We start from the raw sequence: 14,315 nt of genomic DNA on the forward strand, positions 1-14,315 counted from the left end.
GCTCTCCATTCTGTCACTGTTCTGCCCCTCTTCCCCCACACCTACATCATGTTGCTTGTCCTCTGCACTCCCCCACCCTCCATTGTGTTGCTACTCCTTCCCCACACTTCCCTCTTTTTGCTTGACCCCACTACACTCTCCTGCCTTCGGTGGTGTTGCTGCTCCCTTGCACTTCCCCCACACCTCCCTCATGTTGCTTGCACCCCACCCCACTCCCCATGTCGTTATGCTGCTAACTACCTCCCCCCATGGTTCGCCCCGCCCCTCCAACCCAACCGTCCTCCACAAAAAACACTAAACAAAGTTAAATAACTCTTGCAGTTGTGCATGTTAGTTGCTGTTGTTTAATATTTTTAGACACATTACACAGCAGCGTGGACTGTTTTGCAAAGTGGTGTAAAGAAAAAAAAGCACAGTGACACGGTCAACGCTGCCCATGTCATATTTATTTATTTTTTATTTGAGCCATGTTGCACAGCAACCCATGCCACTGTGCAACATGTCTAAAAAATCATTGACCAAACTAATAGATCTAGCATAGGCGAAACCTATTGGCTTTGTCAATGCTTGTATCCTGCCATGTTGCTGCAAGCCATTTGATTGGTGGAATGCCCAATCCCTAGATCACACTCTGGTAAGGGTATGGCTCTCCCAGAACACACGGATTGTGGTGGTGCCGCGGTCCCCTGGTATTTCAGTCCTCAGGTGCCATGGACGAAGCAGCAGTATCCAGCCAGGTTGTTGTTTTAGGTGCCAAAAACCCAGATGGTACGGGTTCGCATCTTCTGGCCTCAAGAAAATGTGTCACTCCTCCAGCTCCTGCACACCGAGAGCTCTCCATTGGCACAACACTCAGGTTGTAGAATTGGTTAAATCACAGCATCCGTTAAATCTATGCTTTACTTTGTACTTATCCCAAAGAATAGCGCTGATTCTTCCTAGATGTCCTGAGCTCCATTTCAGGAATGGCCACATGAGGATTGTCACCATTTCTATTGTATTTCACAAATAGTTTTTGGCCTGGAAGGTCTGGATGGGTCTGCATAGAGTTGCCACCGTAAGTGGGCCCAAAGGATCACAGCAAATACCCACATCCCATGCTGCGGCGATTCAGAGCCTCTGAGTCGTGCTATCAAAGAAAAGGAGACCCTGCCCGGAGCACGGCTAATGTTTGGCCATCTTTGGTCAGACCTGCTGATTAAGCATTTAATAGTCCACAGTGCAGTACACTGGCTATGGCTGCAAATCCTGTTAGCAGAAATCAAACAGATTCAAGTTGGCGTTCAGTGTGACCATGCCCTTGTTGAGCAGGCACATTCAGTGGGATGATTCATCTCAAAGGAAACTGAGTGCACAGCACCTCACGCGAGACCTAGACACTGGTTCCGCCCTTCTTCTTCCTCGTTACCTTGTGGGTAAGTTGCCGGCTTACAGATGGGATCCGGGTAATATGGCCAATTGTTTGCTCCCTGTGAGTACTGTATCAGTTGCCTTCAGAAGAGTAAGATGGATTTTTGAGATGCCTAGAAGCTGTTTGTCTTTTTATGTTCCTGTAATTACGCCCAAAACATTTTATTTATACTGTGGAGCAACGGCGTAACCCTAGGGGTGTGCTCTTTCTAGTAGTTTCTTATGGTACCCCGTTTTCATTAACCTCTTGACTAATATATCTGACTCCTTAAAAGGATCGCATTTAAAGGTAATGTTTTTGTGACGATATTGAAATTGCACATGATTGTCCCACCAGCTGTGTGTGGTGTTTAGGGGGATGCGCATGGAGTTTATTCACCGGCGTGAAACTGATACTCCAAACACAGTTGCTTGATAGCATGACTCGACTGGGGCCTTATCTCATGAACTTTCTTCACCTTGTTCCTTCCTGCCTCCATTGCCTTCTACCCTCATTGACAAGTGTGACACACTGAGCTCCGCGCCATTCCCTCACTCCTTTAGCGTGTATTTATGTAGACCCTCTAAAATCATGTTACTCTGTCTAAAAAGATAGTTCATTCCGTACACCTGGCCCTCGTTATTTTGTGAATGTCGGCAGCTTTGTGCATTTGCGATCTTGGAAAACCTTCAGTTGAGTCACTTTTGTCCTCTCGCTTAAGAACAACTATAAACCATCCTTGGGAGCACTGTCTCGGGGCCAATGAATGGTTAGAAACAGCCCAGGTAGAATGAGGCAGCCATGGGCCATTTAAGAGCGTGGAGGGCCCTGGAGCAAAGCTTTGGCAAACTGCAAGCGAGGAGCAGATGATGGAGAAACACAAAATACGTTCTAGTGATTAATTCTCATTTCTTGATGCTAACCGCAAGCTGCCACCTGCTCTCTCTCTTGGTCGTTCGGCTATGGGAAAAGTGCCTCTCCCTTTAAAAAAATAAATAATAATAATAATAATATATATATATATATATATATATATATATATATAGTGACGCTGTTGCCTTGCACACTAACCCTCCTGTTATATATATGAAAAAAATGCATGACAACTGAAAAATAAAAACGCACTGGCAAACGAATAGGTTTTGGTTGAATGTGCTATCACATACAGAAAAATGGCATTGAAGCCTGACAAACAAAAGGTGTCTGTATAGAAGACTCTCTTGCGTCAGATACAGTTCCTCTTTTGTTTCTATGTCAAAAAAACATTGAACGGTAAGGCGTTGGATAGTAAGACGGCCTTAATTAAAGGGATGTTCTGTGAGATATAAAGTTAACAAGAAAATACAGTGAAGGCTCCTTTGCCACCTGAGCTTCTTTTGACAGAGAAACGAAAAATGACCTAATTGAAGGCAAGGAAGGGAATCTTCAATATACACCACCTGTCCCTCATAGGAAACAAATGATTAGCTGCTGGGAGGGACCAGCAGGGGATGACCTTGAAGAGGCTGTGAGTAGGGGATGGAGGAGCACAAAGGGGAAGAGGAAGGATAGGGGAGATGACGAGCAGCCAAGAGGGAGAGATATAATAGGCGAACGAGAGTGGGTGGTTGACAGGGGAAACGGGCCCAAGGGAAGGGAGGTGAAAGAAAGTGATGGGTTGGCGTGCTGGGCAACAAGGGGCACCAAGTGGAAATATGGAGCATCTGGAGGAAAGAATAAGGGGGAGTGGTAAGCAGGAGAAACGAAGAGCAGATATACCTATAGTTGGAAAATGTCCCCTCATGCGCTTCAATGCGAGTACTACATTGGAAGTGGAAAAAGTCACAGGTGAGAGCAAACTACTAATTTTGGCTGAGCCAAGAAGTGATTGACAAAGTTTCAAGACAGTGGCTTAAAGAAGCTGGTGAAAACAAGCCAGTGGTTGAAGTGGGAGGCCCCAGAGCCCAGTCCAAGTATATTGTAAGAAGGTGGTCTGTTCGAAAGCTACGCTATCAATCCAGACCTAAAATGGGTTAACAGACAAAACAAGGTAGAGGGGGTAAAAGCTCTTGAGAAGAATGGTCAAGATGTTGTTAACACAAGAGCAGATTTGGGTAGCGACAAGAGAAAAAAATAAAAGCAAAATTTGAACCTGATAGAAATGTAGAGACACTGTCGAACTGATTCAGAAATTAAACTTAGGACTGCAGAAAAGATATATGCAGACATAAATCCTGAGATCCTTTCTCCTAGTATATAAATCAGCAGACATTTTCTCTTCCAAATGAAAATTAGCATAAAGCATAATCTACTAGGTCAGCAGATTTTCTGCTGTACCTAATTTAGGTATAAGAAAATTAACTTGGCTTTTGTCAGGAGAGGGTCAGCGTCTTGAGAATTTATTTTTATATTTTGGATTCAGGCAGAATCCTACAACTAATTATGTTACAACTGCGACAGTTGCAGTTTTATCAGACGTGCACCTGTATGGGTGTTCGGCATGCAGGGTTTCCAGATGGAAAAGTCTGTGGAGGGAAAGGTGATGCTCGTATGCATTTATCCAGTTTCATTTCTACTCAGGGAACATACTTTTCTCTATGGAGAAACAATGTCCCCTCCCCACTAAATGCAGTCAAGTTGATTCCCATTTCGACCTTAGAAAAGCATTTGATGCTTCATTTGATCATTTCTTTTCATTCATTTCTTTCTCCTGGGCGTATGTCTTGGTTTGGGGTCACGCTGGGATGCCCCGTTGCTGGGGCAGCCATGCGCTATACAAATCTGACAAATAAGAATAATAATAATAATTTGCAAACATTTCAGGGGTGAGAATTGCCGCCGCCCAGGAGGCGCAGCTTATTCTAGAGTGGGGGCAGCTACCCCCTCGGGCAGCAGACAGGGGCACGGCAGCAGCCGTGTGGGTAAACGCACCCAGGAAAGGGTCAGCGAGTAACCAAGTAAGTTTGGGTTCAAAGGGCCCGATCAAGTGAGAGGGGCGTGGTAACAAGCACGGCCTAAAAGGCGACCGGTACTAGTAGCCCCCAGCTTTTCAGTGGTAAGATACTAATTGCAAATAATCAGCAAATGGCTACAAAGGTATGACGCATGAGTTCAATCTACATTTACAGGTAGCGATTCTCAGCTGTGCCTGCAAACTCCTCCCTTATCGCAACTTTGTAAATGTTGAACTTCTGTCCCACTGATGGAAGTTGAAGGTGAAACTATCAATCCTAATTGAGAATCAGGATTGACACTTTCCTCCCACAAATGTATTTATTCGTGTATCTTAACCAAACTCGGGTGCACAAACACATTCTAAACCAAACCCTTTGTGAATTTTTATATCTCCTCCCAGTGGATTCTAAATATAATGTGCACACCTAAAACCATTGGCAGGAAAAATTGGAGTATTTTTTTTAAATATGGCACTGAAGGACACAATATTAATAATAAACAATAATAATACTCAGATTTGTATAGCGTGGCTTATCACCCATGAGCGTCTCCAGGTGCTGTCCATAGGCATGGGGAGATTAAGTGATTTTGCCCAAAATCACAGGATGTTGAGCCGACGCTGAGACTTGAAACTGGATCCCCAGCTCCGAAGTCGGCAGCTCTGGCCTTTACGTCCATCCTTACCCTAAACACCCAAACATTCCCCTATTTAATGTGGTGTGGAGTGGGAAGGGTGCGCCACAGAGAACACACAAAGGTTAGGTAGCCCATTGATAATGCAGCTCCCTGTTACTAAAGGATTCAACTGGAAGTAAACTCATCTCTTTGGAGCCTGTGAATATCTGTTGTCTACTGGCTCAGATTAAAGTTAGCGTTGGTAATATACTGACCAGGGCATCAGCCTGGAATGTTAAAGCCAGCACATATGCCTTTACAACATGACGAACAAGATAGGTGATGGGTAAACAAGCTGCCTATCTAGTATGTTGTCTCCCTCAGTGGGTGGGAGGATGTCACCCTCCCGCGTGTGTTTGCAGCAATTGGCAAAATCGCGCGAGTAGCCGCCTGTAATTAGTCCTTGGCTGTGCTTGCCTCGGGGTGGTGGAAACAGCTTCTCTTCCATATTTCATGCCGACTCGTGTTAATATCCTCCATTGATGTATTCACAATAGAGCTTTTTCATTAGAAAATCTACTTAATATTACTAGTAACACCATAAAAAAAGATAAATATCACACCCAGCGCTCACGTTTTTGCTGTATTCGGTTTTTCATGTTTTTGATATTAGCAGAAGCCAGCATCAGGCAGCCGTAGATGTAGGCTGTTAGTCCCTTTGGTGCTCACAGAGTACTCGGCCTTCCATGCAGTGCTGTCATATACACTCATTTTGTTCTCTGAAACACTCTTACATGGTTACCATGACTCTGCTTTAGACTGATGATTCCAGGCTTTTTTTCCTCTTAAGCTCCATCGTTAACTCCAGACCACCATTCATGCTTCAACAGCAGGACTTCAGTTCAGTATCAAACCACCACAGGTTGTCATTTCTCCCACATTGGCACACTGGAGTAAACTAGTATGCATAACTAAGATGACCGCGTCTATATAGTCACCCAAAGAATGCTCTGTAATTATGTATTTTGTGGATATTTTAACATTTAGTGCTAATCATCAAATATGTTCCCTACTTCTTTGCATAATCTGTCTTTTCCTTCCTGTCTTTCTCTCTTCTCTTTTCTTTGCAGGCAAATTCTATTCTCTCATTTCCAAGCTGCTAGGAGAAAGGGAAGACGTTGTCCATGTGCACAAATATAACCCGACAGAAAGGGCAGATTCTGACCTAGTGGCCCAGATTGCCAATGTGGTCCAAAAGAAAGATCCTGGTTGGTCTGAGGCCAGAGGGGTGGCAGACCCCGGGGAGAGAGCCAATGCCATTCTGGTCAGAGATCGAATTCACAAATTCCATAGGCTAGAGTCCACCTTGCGGCCACCGGGGAACAAGCTCTCCCAGTTACAGCAAGAGCTGCAGCCCCACGCAAGGGACATCTGGGAGACGGAGCATCCAGGAGGTGGGTTAGGGTATCCTTTCTTACATGGAATGTAAATGAGTGATCTGGACACACGTGTCCAGTCTGGAGGGCATGCCATCAGTGTACTCGCTTAACCTAAAATGTTCACCTCTCTGAAGGGCCTGCATTCAACGTGTCCATCATCACCGTTTCACCTAGAGCATTTCACCACCCTGAGGACTATGCCGTCACTGCATTCATTACCATGTTACTGAAAACCTTTCACCACTCAGGAGTGCCTGACATCAATCCATTTATCATTACTGCTCAACAAGACCCTTTCACCGCTCTGCGGGTCATTTCATATTTTTTTCTTTACCTTTTCATCTAGAACCTTTCATTCGTCTGAAGGATCTGCTATCAACGCCTTTCAATACTACCTCACGTAGACCTTTCACCCCTCTGAATTCCCTATCATCAAGTAATTAGTCAATAGTACTTCCTCTAGGACCTTTCATCCCTCTGAAGGGCCTGCTATCAATGAATTGTACTGCTTCACCTAGAACCTTTCACCCCTCTGAACGGTCTGCCATCATTGCACGTCATTACTGCTTCCTCTTCATCTAGACCGTTTCACCGCTGAGCTTTGGACGTGGAAAACGTATAAGAGCATACAAATATTACATGTATTGGTGTGTTTTCAGAAGGCATTTAAGAGTGAGCTATTCTAAATGAAAAAGTGAACAGGCGCGTGAAATGATAATATTTTATGGCACAGTTAAATCTTATGACGGCTTTGATGTAAAAAAAAAAAATGCTATAAAAAATGATGTACTCTCCTCTCTGGTTACGAGGCCGCACATTCGCGATAAAAGACACACGCATTCAAAATGGAAGTGAAGAAAGATGCGTGCGCCAGGTTATAAGCTGTACTGAATATATGGGTGCGTGTAATTCAGATCACGGCCCACACACCATTGCATCGATAACACTTTACAAAAAAATAGTTTTGTTGTGAAACGCAGAAGATCATACAAAGATATTGCACTTTCTGTTCCAATGCGAGTAATGGTGTTATTGGGAAGTGATCACCCTCCGGGCAGTCGCTGGTCATTAGAGCCCTCATTATTTCAAGCCACCATTGGCCGCTTCAATAGAAAGGTCATCACGCGGCCCCCACCTGCTCCAGCGCCGCCATTTGTAATTTTAATTGCTTGGTGGCCTCAGTCATATCGATTGGGTTTCATTTTACTTGCTAATGTGGGAGGCCTGCTGATACCTCCTGTGAAGATTGCCCTTCGAGGAGTTACTGATAACCGCCCCTGGCAACCAATCGCTGGTGCGTGCGCAACAGCGCGAGCTGCCTCCTCGTCACACGCAGCCGACCTGACGTTTCCAAATGCATCTTCAGCAGCTGCTATAAATTATTCATTGCCCTGATGACTGTTATTTGTTCGCCGTTTGAAACATTAAGGCATTGTTTCTCCTCGGTACAAGCCTGACTGACTGACTGCAGTCTTTTCTGTAATGAGACAATTTCGGCATGTCGTTTTAAATAGTGTATGAGGCGTGGACCTGTGGAAAACCATTGTAAATGATAGCTCCGGAGCATCAAATGGAAGTGAAAAGCTTGCATTTCAAATACGTAGTGATATTCTTTTCCGACATGAAGGTACAGTGCCTACAACTCGATAGATCACCTTCCACGCGCTAGTTACTCGGATTATAGCTCAACTGGAATAAGAAAACGTATAATGATCTATAGCGAACGCCAATGTACAGCTCTGTGGTCATCAGTCAACTGTGTATATGAGGATGTCACTGGCAGAGTAGACCTAGATGGCGGACTAGTGGCTCAACTTGGTCTATCCAGGGCTTTAAGTGGGTCCGGTCCCTCTGGGTCTGACACTCTAGTCATTAAAAATGGCCATTGAAAGGCATGTGAGTAACATTTCTGCCCAAAACACTGATCGATTTTTGAACACTGAAAGTAAACAAACGTATTCTGATTTAGTTCCTGTTTATATTTCACGTTTTACCTAATATTGCCAGGGCACAAGTCCCAAAAAAAAAGAAGTGGGGGGAGGCTGACGTCACGACAGGAAGTGACGTCACGAAAGGTGGCTTGCACCATCAGACTCATTGCCTCCCCTCAGATGCGATTGCATCAGAGAAGCCAGCGCGTGAGCAGCGTTCTGAATGAACTCCGATATCGCCCCAGAGAGGCCAAAGAGTGAATGTGTGGCTCCATTTGCTCCAGTTATCGAGCTCCTGGTAAAATAAGTGGGGGGATGCCGTCCACCCACGTGGTACCCCGACTCGAGCCCTAAATATTGCATTTCCTAGGAGTGGTAACTATTTCCAGGATGTTATGTTTCTGTATTTTTTGTGTGTAGCATATTACTCTTGTGTAGCGCATGCTTTGAACTGAGTTGCCTCCAGGTGTTTATAATGGACCACAATGGAGAGCTCTGGAGCAGGCAGTGCGAGTTTCTCACAGTGCGTGTTAGTGTGTCAAAAGGTGTCCAGAATACATGGCCACCCAATCCAGTGGCATAGGAAGGGGGGCGGAGGGGTGGTCCTTCCCAGGCAGCACAAGTTTTGGGGCCGGTGGCCTCACAGCGGCCGCAGGAATTGCCCCAGTGCTCGTGCATTTGGTCGCCGTGGGCGGCAAAAGAAGGGGCTGCCACAGGCGGACTAAGGTCTAGCTACACTACTGATCCTATCCTTGGCCTCTCAGTGCAATGCACAGAACAGTGGTGTGTGTGAAGGAGGTATGCAGTAGTCAGAATACTGACTAAGCAAAAGTAAAAGAAAATGCAGTGCTTACAGGTGAGTGGGTGCCTGGTGAACTCTGAAGACCACTACTCCTTGCACAGATCTCAGTAACATTTAATTCACTCTCTCACTGTAGGAAGGTGGAATCTGACTGCATTGTTACCCCCATTGTTTGGTGTTTTGCTGGTTTTCGACTTAGTTTGCCTGGGATCCTGCTAATCAGGACCCCAGTCTATCGGCTTTCTCCCTAAATTGGTTGTTCATGTACTTTAGATACACTTCAGATTCGATTCTGGGGTACCCTTATAAGTCCCTAGTATATGGTATACTATGTACCTAGGGCATAGGTACCCCAGAGGCCTCTCAGGGGCTGTGTTACATAAAGGGTAGACCCAATGGTACTGGGACCTGGGTAAAGTACAGTACAATAGAAAGTGGTCCCAGTAAGCACTATTTTGACATAAAAGAAGAAACTAGCAACACATCAAAGTAACATACAAACAACAATGAACTGAGAAGTGTTATTTAATCACACCCTCATTTTCAGCAAATGTTATCGAAGAATACATTAATTATTATTAGGAATGTGCCCAGAAGGAGAGAAAAAATGGGGGTAAGGGGATAAAGGTGAATTGTGCGGAAATGGAGTGTTTATGGAGGGACAAAAGAATTGGTGCAATTCAGAGGGTTAAAGTACAATATACAAAACGGGCTAATTTAATAAGATAAGCCACCGTTACATGGATAGTCATATAATTAACATATAGCCATGCAGTTTGATAAAACCCAGTACAAGAATATCCGTTGTTTAGAGCTGGCATAAGGTAATCGTGTCGATGTTTCGACCCCAAGGATAAGTAGGTAACTGTCCACCTTACAGGGGGGTCTTCCTCAGGACTGTGTGGGGGGGTTAAGGCACCTAAGGTACAATGGGAGAAGAATTAGGGATATTTGTCTCAGAAGAGACAGAAAAATCTAAAAATTATGTGGAAAACAAAATCCTGTAATTAACCTGAGAGGCCAAATCAAAGCGAAAGTAGGCACCGGGGCTCATTAGGGAGAGAGCGTGATAACTGCATCTGCAAGAGTAAGATATAGTAGTTGCATAAGTCTCAATCTAAACTGCGTAATTGGTGACATACCTAAGATTAGCCAGGTATTATCAGGAGTAATGACAATGATTACATAAACATACGTTTTAAAACAAACTAGCATAGTGACATGAAATATATCAAGGAACATAAAAGGCAAACTACCGTGCATATTGAATAAACAGCACACTTGCAGTTAAACGGAAATGCGGTAAGGTAGTGGCAAATGTACACTTAGTCAGAGAAAAATCTGAGGATCCCCTATCCAGCCAATTAAAATCCAAACTAGACGTACCCATCAGCTGTGGCCAGTGTTTTATCTTACACTACTAATATACGAAAGAACAAATACAACTACCAACTCAGGGGCTGCAGCATGTATTATGCCACCCCTGGGAGACCATTCAAAATGACACAACAGGTCTGCTACAGTAGCCTGTGTAAGGTGGTGCATGCACTCCTTACTGTGATATAGGTTCACTATATCTGTCCATATCACTGCACATGTAAACCTATCAGCCACCCCTATGGCAGGCCTTATCAATCCTGAAGGCAGGGTGCTGGGTTTTATGTGAGAGGGTGCACCTGCATGAGCAGAGCCCCTCTGCAGCCTTCGGAACCTCCTATTCCGGGGTTGTTTGCGATGCAGCCAACCATATACTCTTAAGTGCATTATAACCTCACGGTAGATGCTAACTTTTTGAACCCGAAACCGGTCCCAGGATGCTTGTTTCTGGTCCAGGGAAGACATGGATTGGCAGTACGGGCTGGACTGTTCCCATGAGGCACAGGGTCAGACTGATTTGCATATGGCCATGTCTGAACTGGGGTGGTGGAGTGAGCTAAAGAATGATGATGGATTAAACCCAGATCAGTTGACTGGGGGTGAGTGTTTGATTTGCTCAAACGCTCCGTCCATCATCCCCTTTGGTATCGCTTTGTTTGCCTTAAGTTGGCAGGGTATGGTCAGACGTGGGTCCCTTGCTCACTTTGCCACTGGATTCAAGATAGCCTGGCTGATGAGGGTTATGAACCCGAAACCGGTCCCAGGATGCTTGTTTCCAGTCCAGGGAAGACATGGCTTGGCAGTTCGGGCTGGACTGTTCCCATGGGGCACAGGGTCAGACTAATTTGCATATGGTCATGTCTGAACTGGGGTGGTGGAGTGAGCTAACGAATGATGGATTAAACCCAGATCAGTTGACTGGGGGTGAGTGTTTGATTTGCTCAAACGCTCCGTCCATCGTCCCCTTTGGTATAACTTTAAAGCGGCTGCATGGAAACATGTCGTGTTTGGTGTCAAACACCAGTACCTGGTGTGGAAGGTATGATTCCACCCTACTAGAGGGAAAAATATGACCGCACCAGTACACCCGGTACCAGCTTTACAAACCCTGGCATCACAAAATGGATGCTGCCAGCCACAGACACGAGTCTGCCCTCCTGCTGCTAGACGAAACTCCGGCAGGGGACGGCTGGACAATAGGTTTCCAGTCACAGGGAGGTGTGACCACCTCCCAGACAGGCTTTATTGTATTGGGGCTGGGTGGGTGCACTCTGAGAGTGCTTTGATGTCTGCACTGGGGGCATATTTGGTGTCCCTGTGCATAGTCCAGCTCAAACCGGTTGCAGGGGCTATCAGCCCCTGCTCAGTCACGAAACTGGACAAAGGACATGGGTGTAGCCAGCCCCTCTGTTCTGACCCTCCCATAGGTGGGTCCCAGAGTATGTCCCACATTTTCCTTGGGAATAAAGTAGGAACCCCTGGCTACAGGACTTTAGATTTACCTGGACGAAACTCTGCTATAGAAACCAAGTACTTCAACTATCTACACTACGTTCGATGACCGAAGAATATCCCTTGAAGTAAAGGACTTACTCCCCTGCAATGCAGGCACCTGAAACGCATCTGACCAGTTTGCATCTACGCAGCTCCTGAAGGACTCCGAAGATTTTGCAACACAGGAGGTGGGTTCCCAAGCTTCCCCGAGGTCGACTAGTGCTCTCAGCAAACCTGAGACCCGCAGCCCTCGTGGGGACCGTGCAACCCGTACCCCTGGACACCGTGCACATTTGCAGCAGCATATGCTTTTTGGCGATCCCTGAGGCTGTGCTTTGGGCTACTTGTAGTCCAGACCCCGAGCAGTGATTCCACCGAAGATTACCGGGCTACACTCCACGAGTGTTCCGTGGGCTGGTATTTTGTGATTCCTCTCGATATCCCTTCGCGATCCCTGGTCCGTCGATCTTTGGGCCCCTGAGAAGGGAACTTTAACTTACAGTGTGGTTTCCTGGTTGCTCCAGACGTGCCCTGACTCTCCATTGCTTGAGGAGTCCCCAGGACCTTGCTGGTCCACACCGAAGCATCTTTTCTCTGACCGCGTGGGTTGCAGTTGCCAAGGCTTGTTGGTCTCCAAACCGGACACTGACCACCCAACACTCGACATCCTTCGTGGGACAGCTTGCCTACGGACTTTGGTTGTAGTTGACGTCTCCTGGTCCCCGTGGCTGCAGAGTCAAGCTTCACCTCTTCGCACCTGAAACACTAGGTTCTTCTCTGCTCCGATCCAGGTTTGGATCACACCAGACATTTTTCATCGTCCCGGCAGCAGCACTTTGAAGGATCACGCCATTGAAAACGACGAAGATTCCCGACACCATTTGGCACCTATGCACCCGGCTTCCCTGGGTTAGGTAACACGAGTACTCCAGTGCTCACATGGGTGCTGGCCTTAGAACCTCCTAAGTTTGAAAGGGTTTGCTCAAAGTCCTCTCCTAAGTGTCCTTAATCTTTAAAATTCCAACTGTGACTATCCCATAGGATTATACAGACCTCGCAGCTGTGTTCTCACACTGCACGCGTCCCCCGTGGGTCCCCTGTGTCACTACCGTGGCTGGTTCCTTGGGGTTCCAGCGATTCTGCGTGCTCTAGGCACTGTGTCTAGTCAAGTCGTGGTTGTTATACCACTTTCTTAGTATATGGTTTGGTTACCCCCTGGAGCCCACTGTGTATTGTGCTATTTTCTGTCGTTCTAGTGTATTCATATTGTGTATCTTGTTCTCTAATCTCATAAAGAGGTTAGTAGAGAGTGTTTAGTGATAAATACATATATTTTATATATACCTTGTGTGGTTCTCCTTTCATTTGGTCATTCGGGAGCTTATAATCTGGTAAACCAAGCTGCTTTACATTCCTTCGAGACTTAGCCTGAAGGCTGCTGTCCATAGCTACCACTAGGATAGACTTCAATAAAGGTTGTCTTTAACCTAATCATCAATAAGGGTCGTTTGGACTGGTGCAAGGTGCCCACTATAACTAGTGGACAGCATATACCAGGCCAACTTCTCACACACACAATTTCAGAATTGAAAGACTTTCAATATTATTTACAATAAAATCATTGGTGTTACTCATTTATCTTAAACAGCTAATAACCACCGACGCAGCTAATAGTCCTGCCTGGTTTTCTGTGTGTGTCAGTTGTTGTGACATATGACTGGAAAATATACCAGAAAGCACAGAGGAACCAAAATACCAATTGGGTGGCACACTACAGCAATCACAGAAATCTAGTTTGGGTTTGAACCACACACATTACACAGGTCACATTTCTTTTAGATAACAGCACCCTGCACTTTTTTCCATCCTTCTTAAAGCTCTGGGTATCTCTTACGTTCCACAAAACATTAAACCCAGCTGTGCATGCACGGGAGTAATCCAGAGGCTCCCCCAGCTTCCATGGTTCTCCTTTTATATAGTTTAATGGGGTTGAAGACCTACATCGCCAGAGGTGCTGGGGTGTGGAGGAATCAGGAACAACACAATATAGGCAAGAGCTGGAGCTTAACGTCCAGTTAAAGGTTAATCCTACCACCAAATCTTTCAGGACAAAAATAGGAGAAATACAGATAAAGATAGACCGTTTTGTAGTTACTCTTTGGGAAAAGTATATGAGCTTTTACATAGAGACTAGTTAAAACATATAGCGATATAAAATGCTGATAAATTCTACTTATCCTGCAGGGTCAGTTTAGCCTTATTGAGAACAATGGGCATGACAGGCCACAAAGGGGTCTCATTGGTGTTGGCTTCAGGTAGGGGGAACATTATCT

At 45.5% G+C, this 14,315-nt stretch overlaps 1 protein-coding gene across 9 annotated transcripts in view; it reads left to right on the forward strand.

Moving 5' to 3' along the window:
• The window catches only part of PAM (peptidylglycine alpha-amidating monooxygenase), a 1,234,044-nt gene that overhangs the window by 960,042 nt on the left and 259,687 nt on the right, over positions 1-14,315 (forward strand). For 2 of the 9 annotated variants that reach the window (XM_085632556.1, XM_085632557.1), the window contains exon 16: positions 6,070-6,393. The exons of the other annotated variants lie outside the window; for them this stretch is intronic. In XM_085632556.1, coding sequence (XP_085488682.1) covers positions 6,070-6,393 — 324 coding nt within the window. The remainder of the gene's footprint in view (positions 1-6,069; positions 6,394-14,315) is intronic. 9 annotated transcript variants of the gene reach the window in all.

The sequence above is a fragment of the Triturus cristatus genome, chromosome 2_1 (genome assembly GCF_964204655.1).
Source record: "Triturus cristatus chromosome 2_1, aTriCri1.1, whole genome shotgun sequence".
Lineage (NCBI taxonomy): Eukaryota > Metazoa > Chordata > Amphibia > Caudata > Salamandridae > Triturus > Triturus cristatus.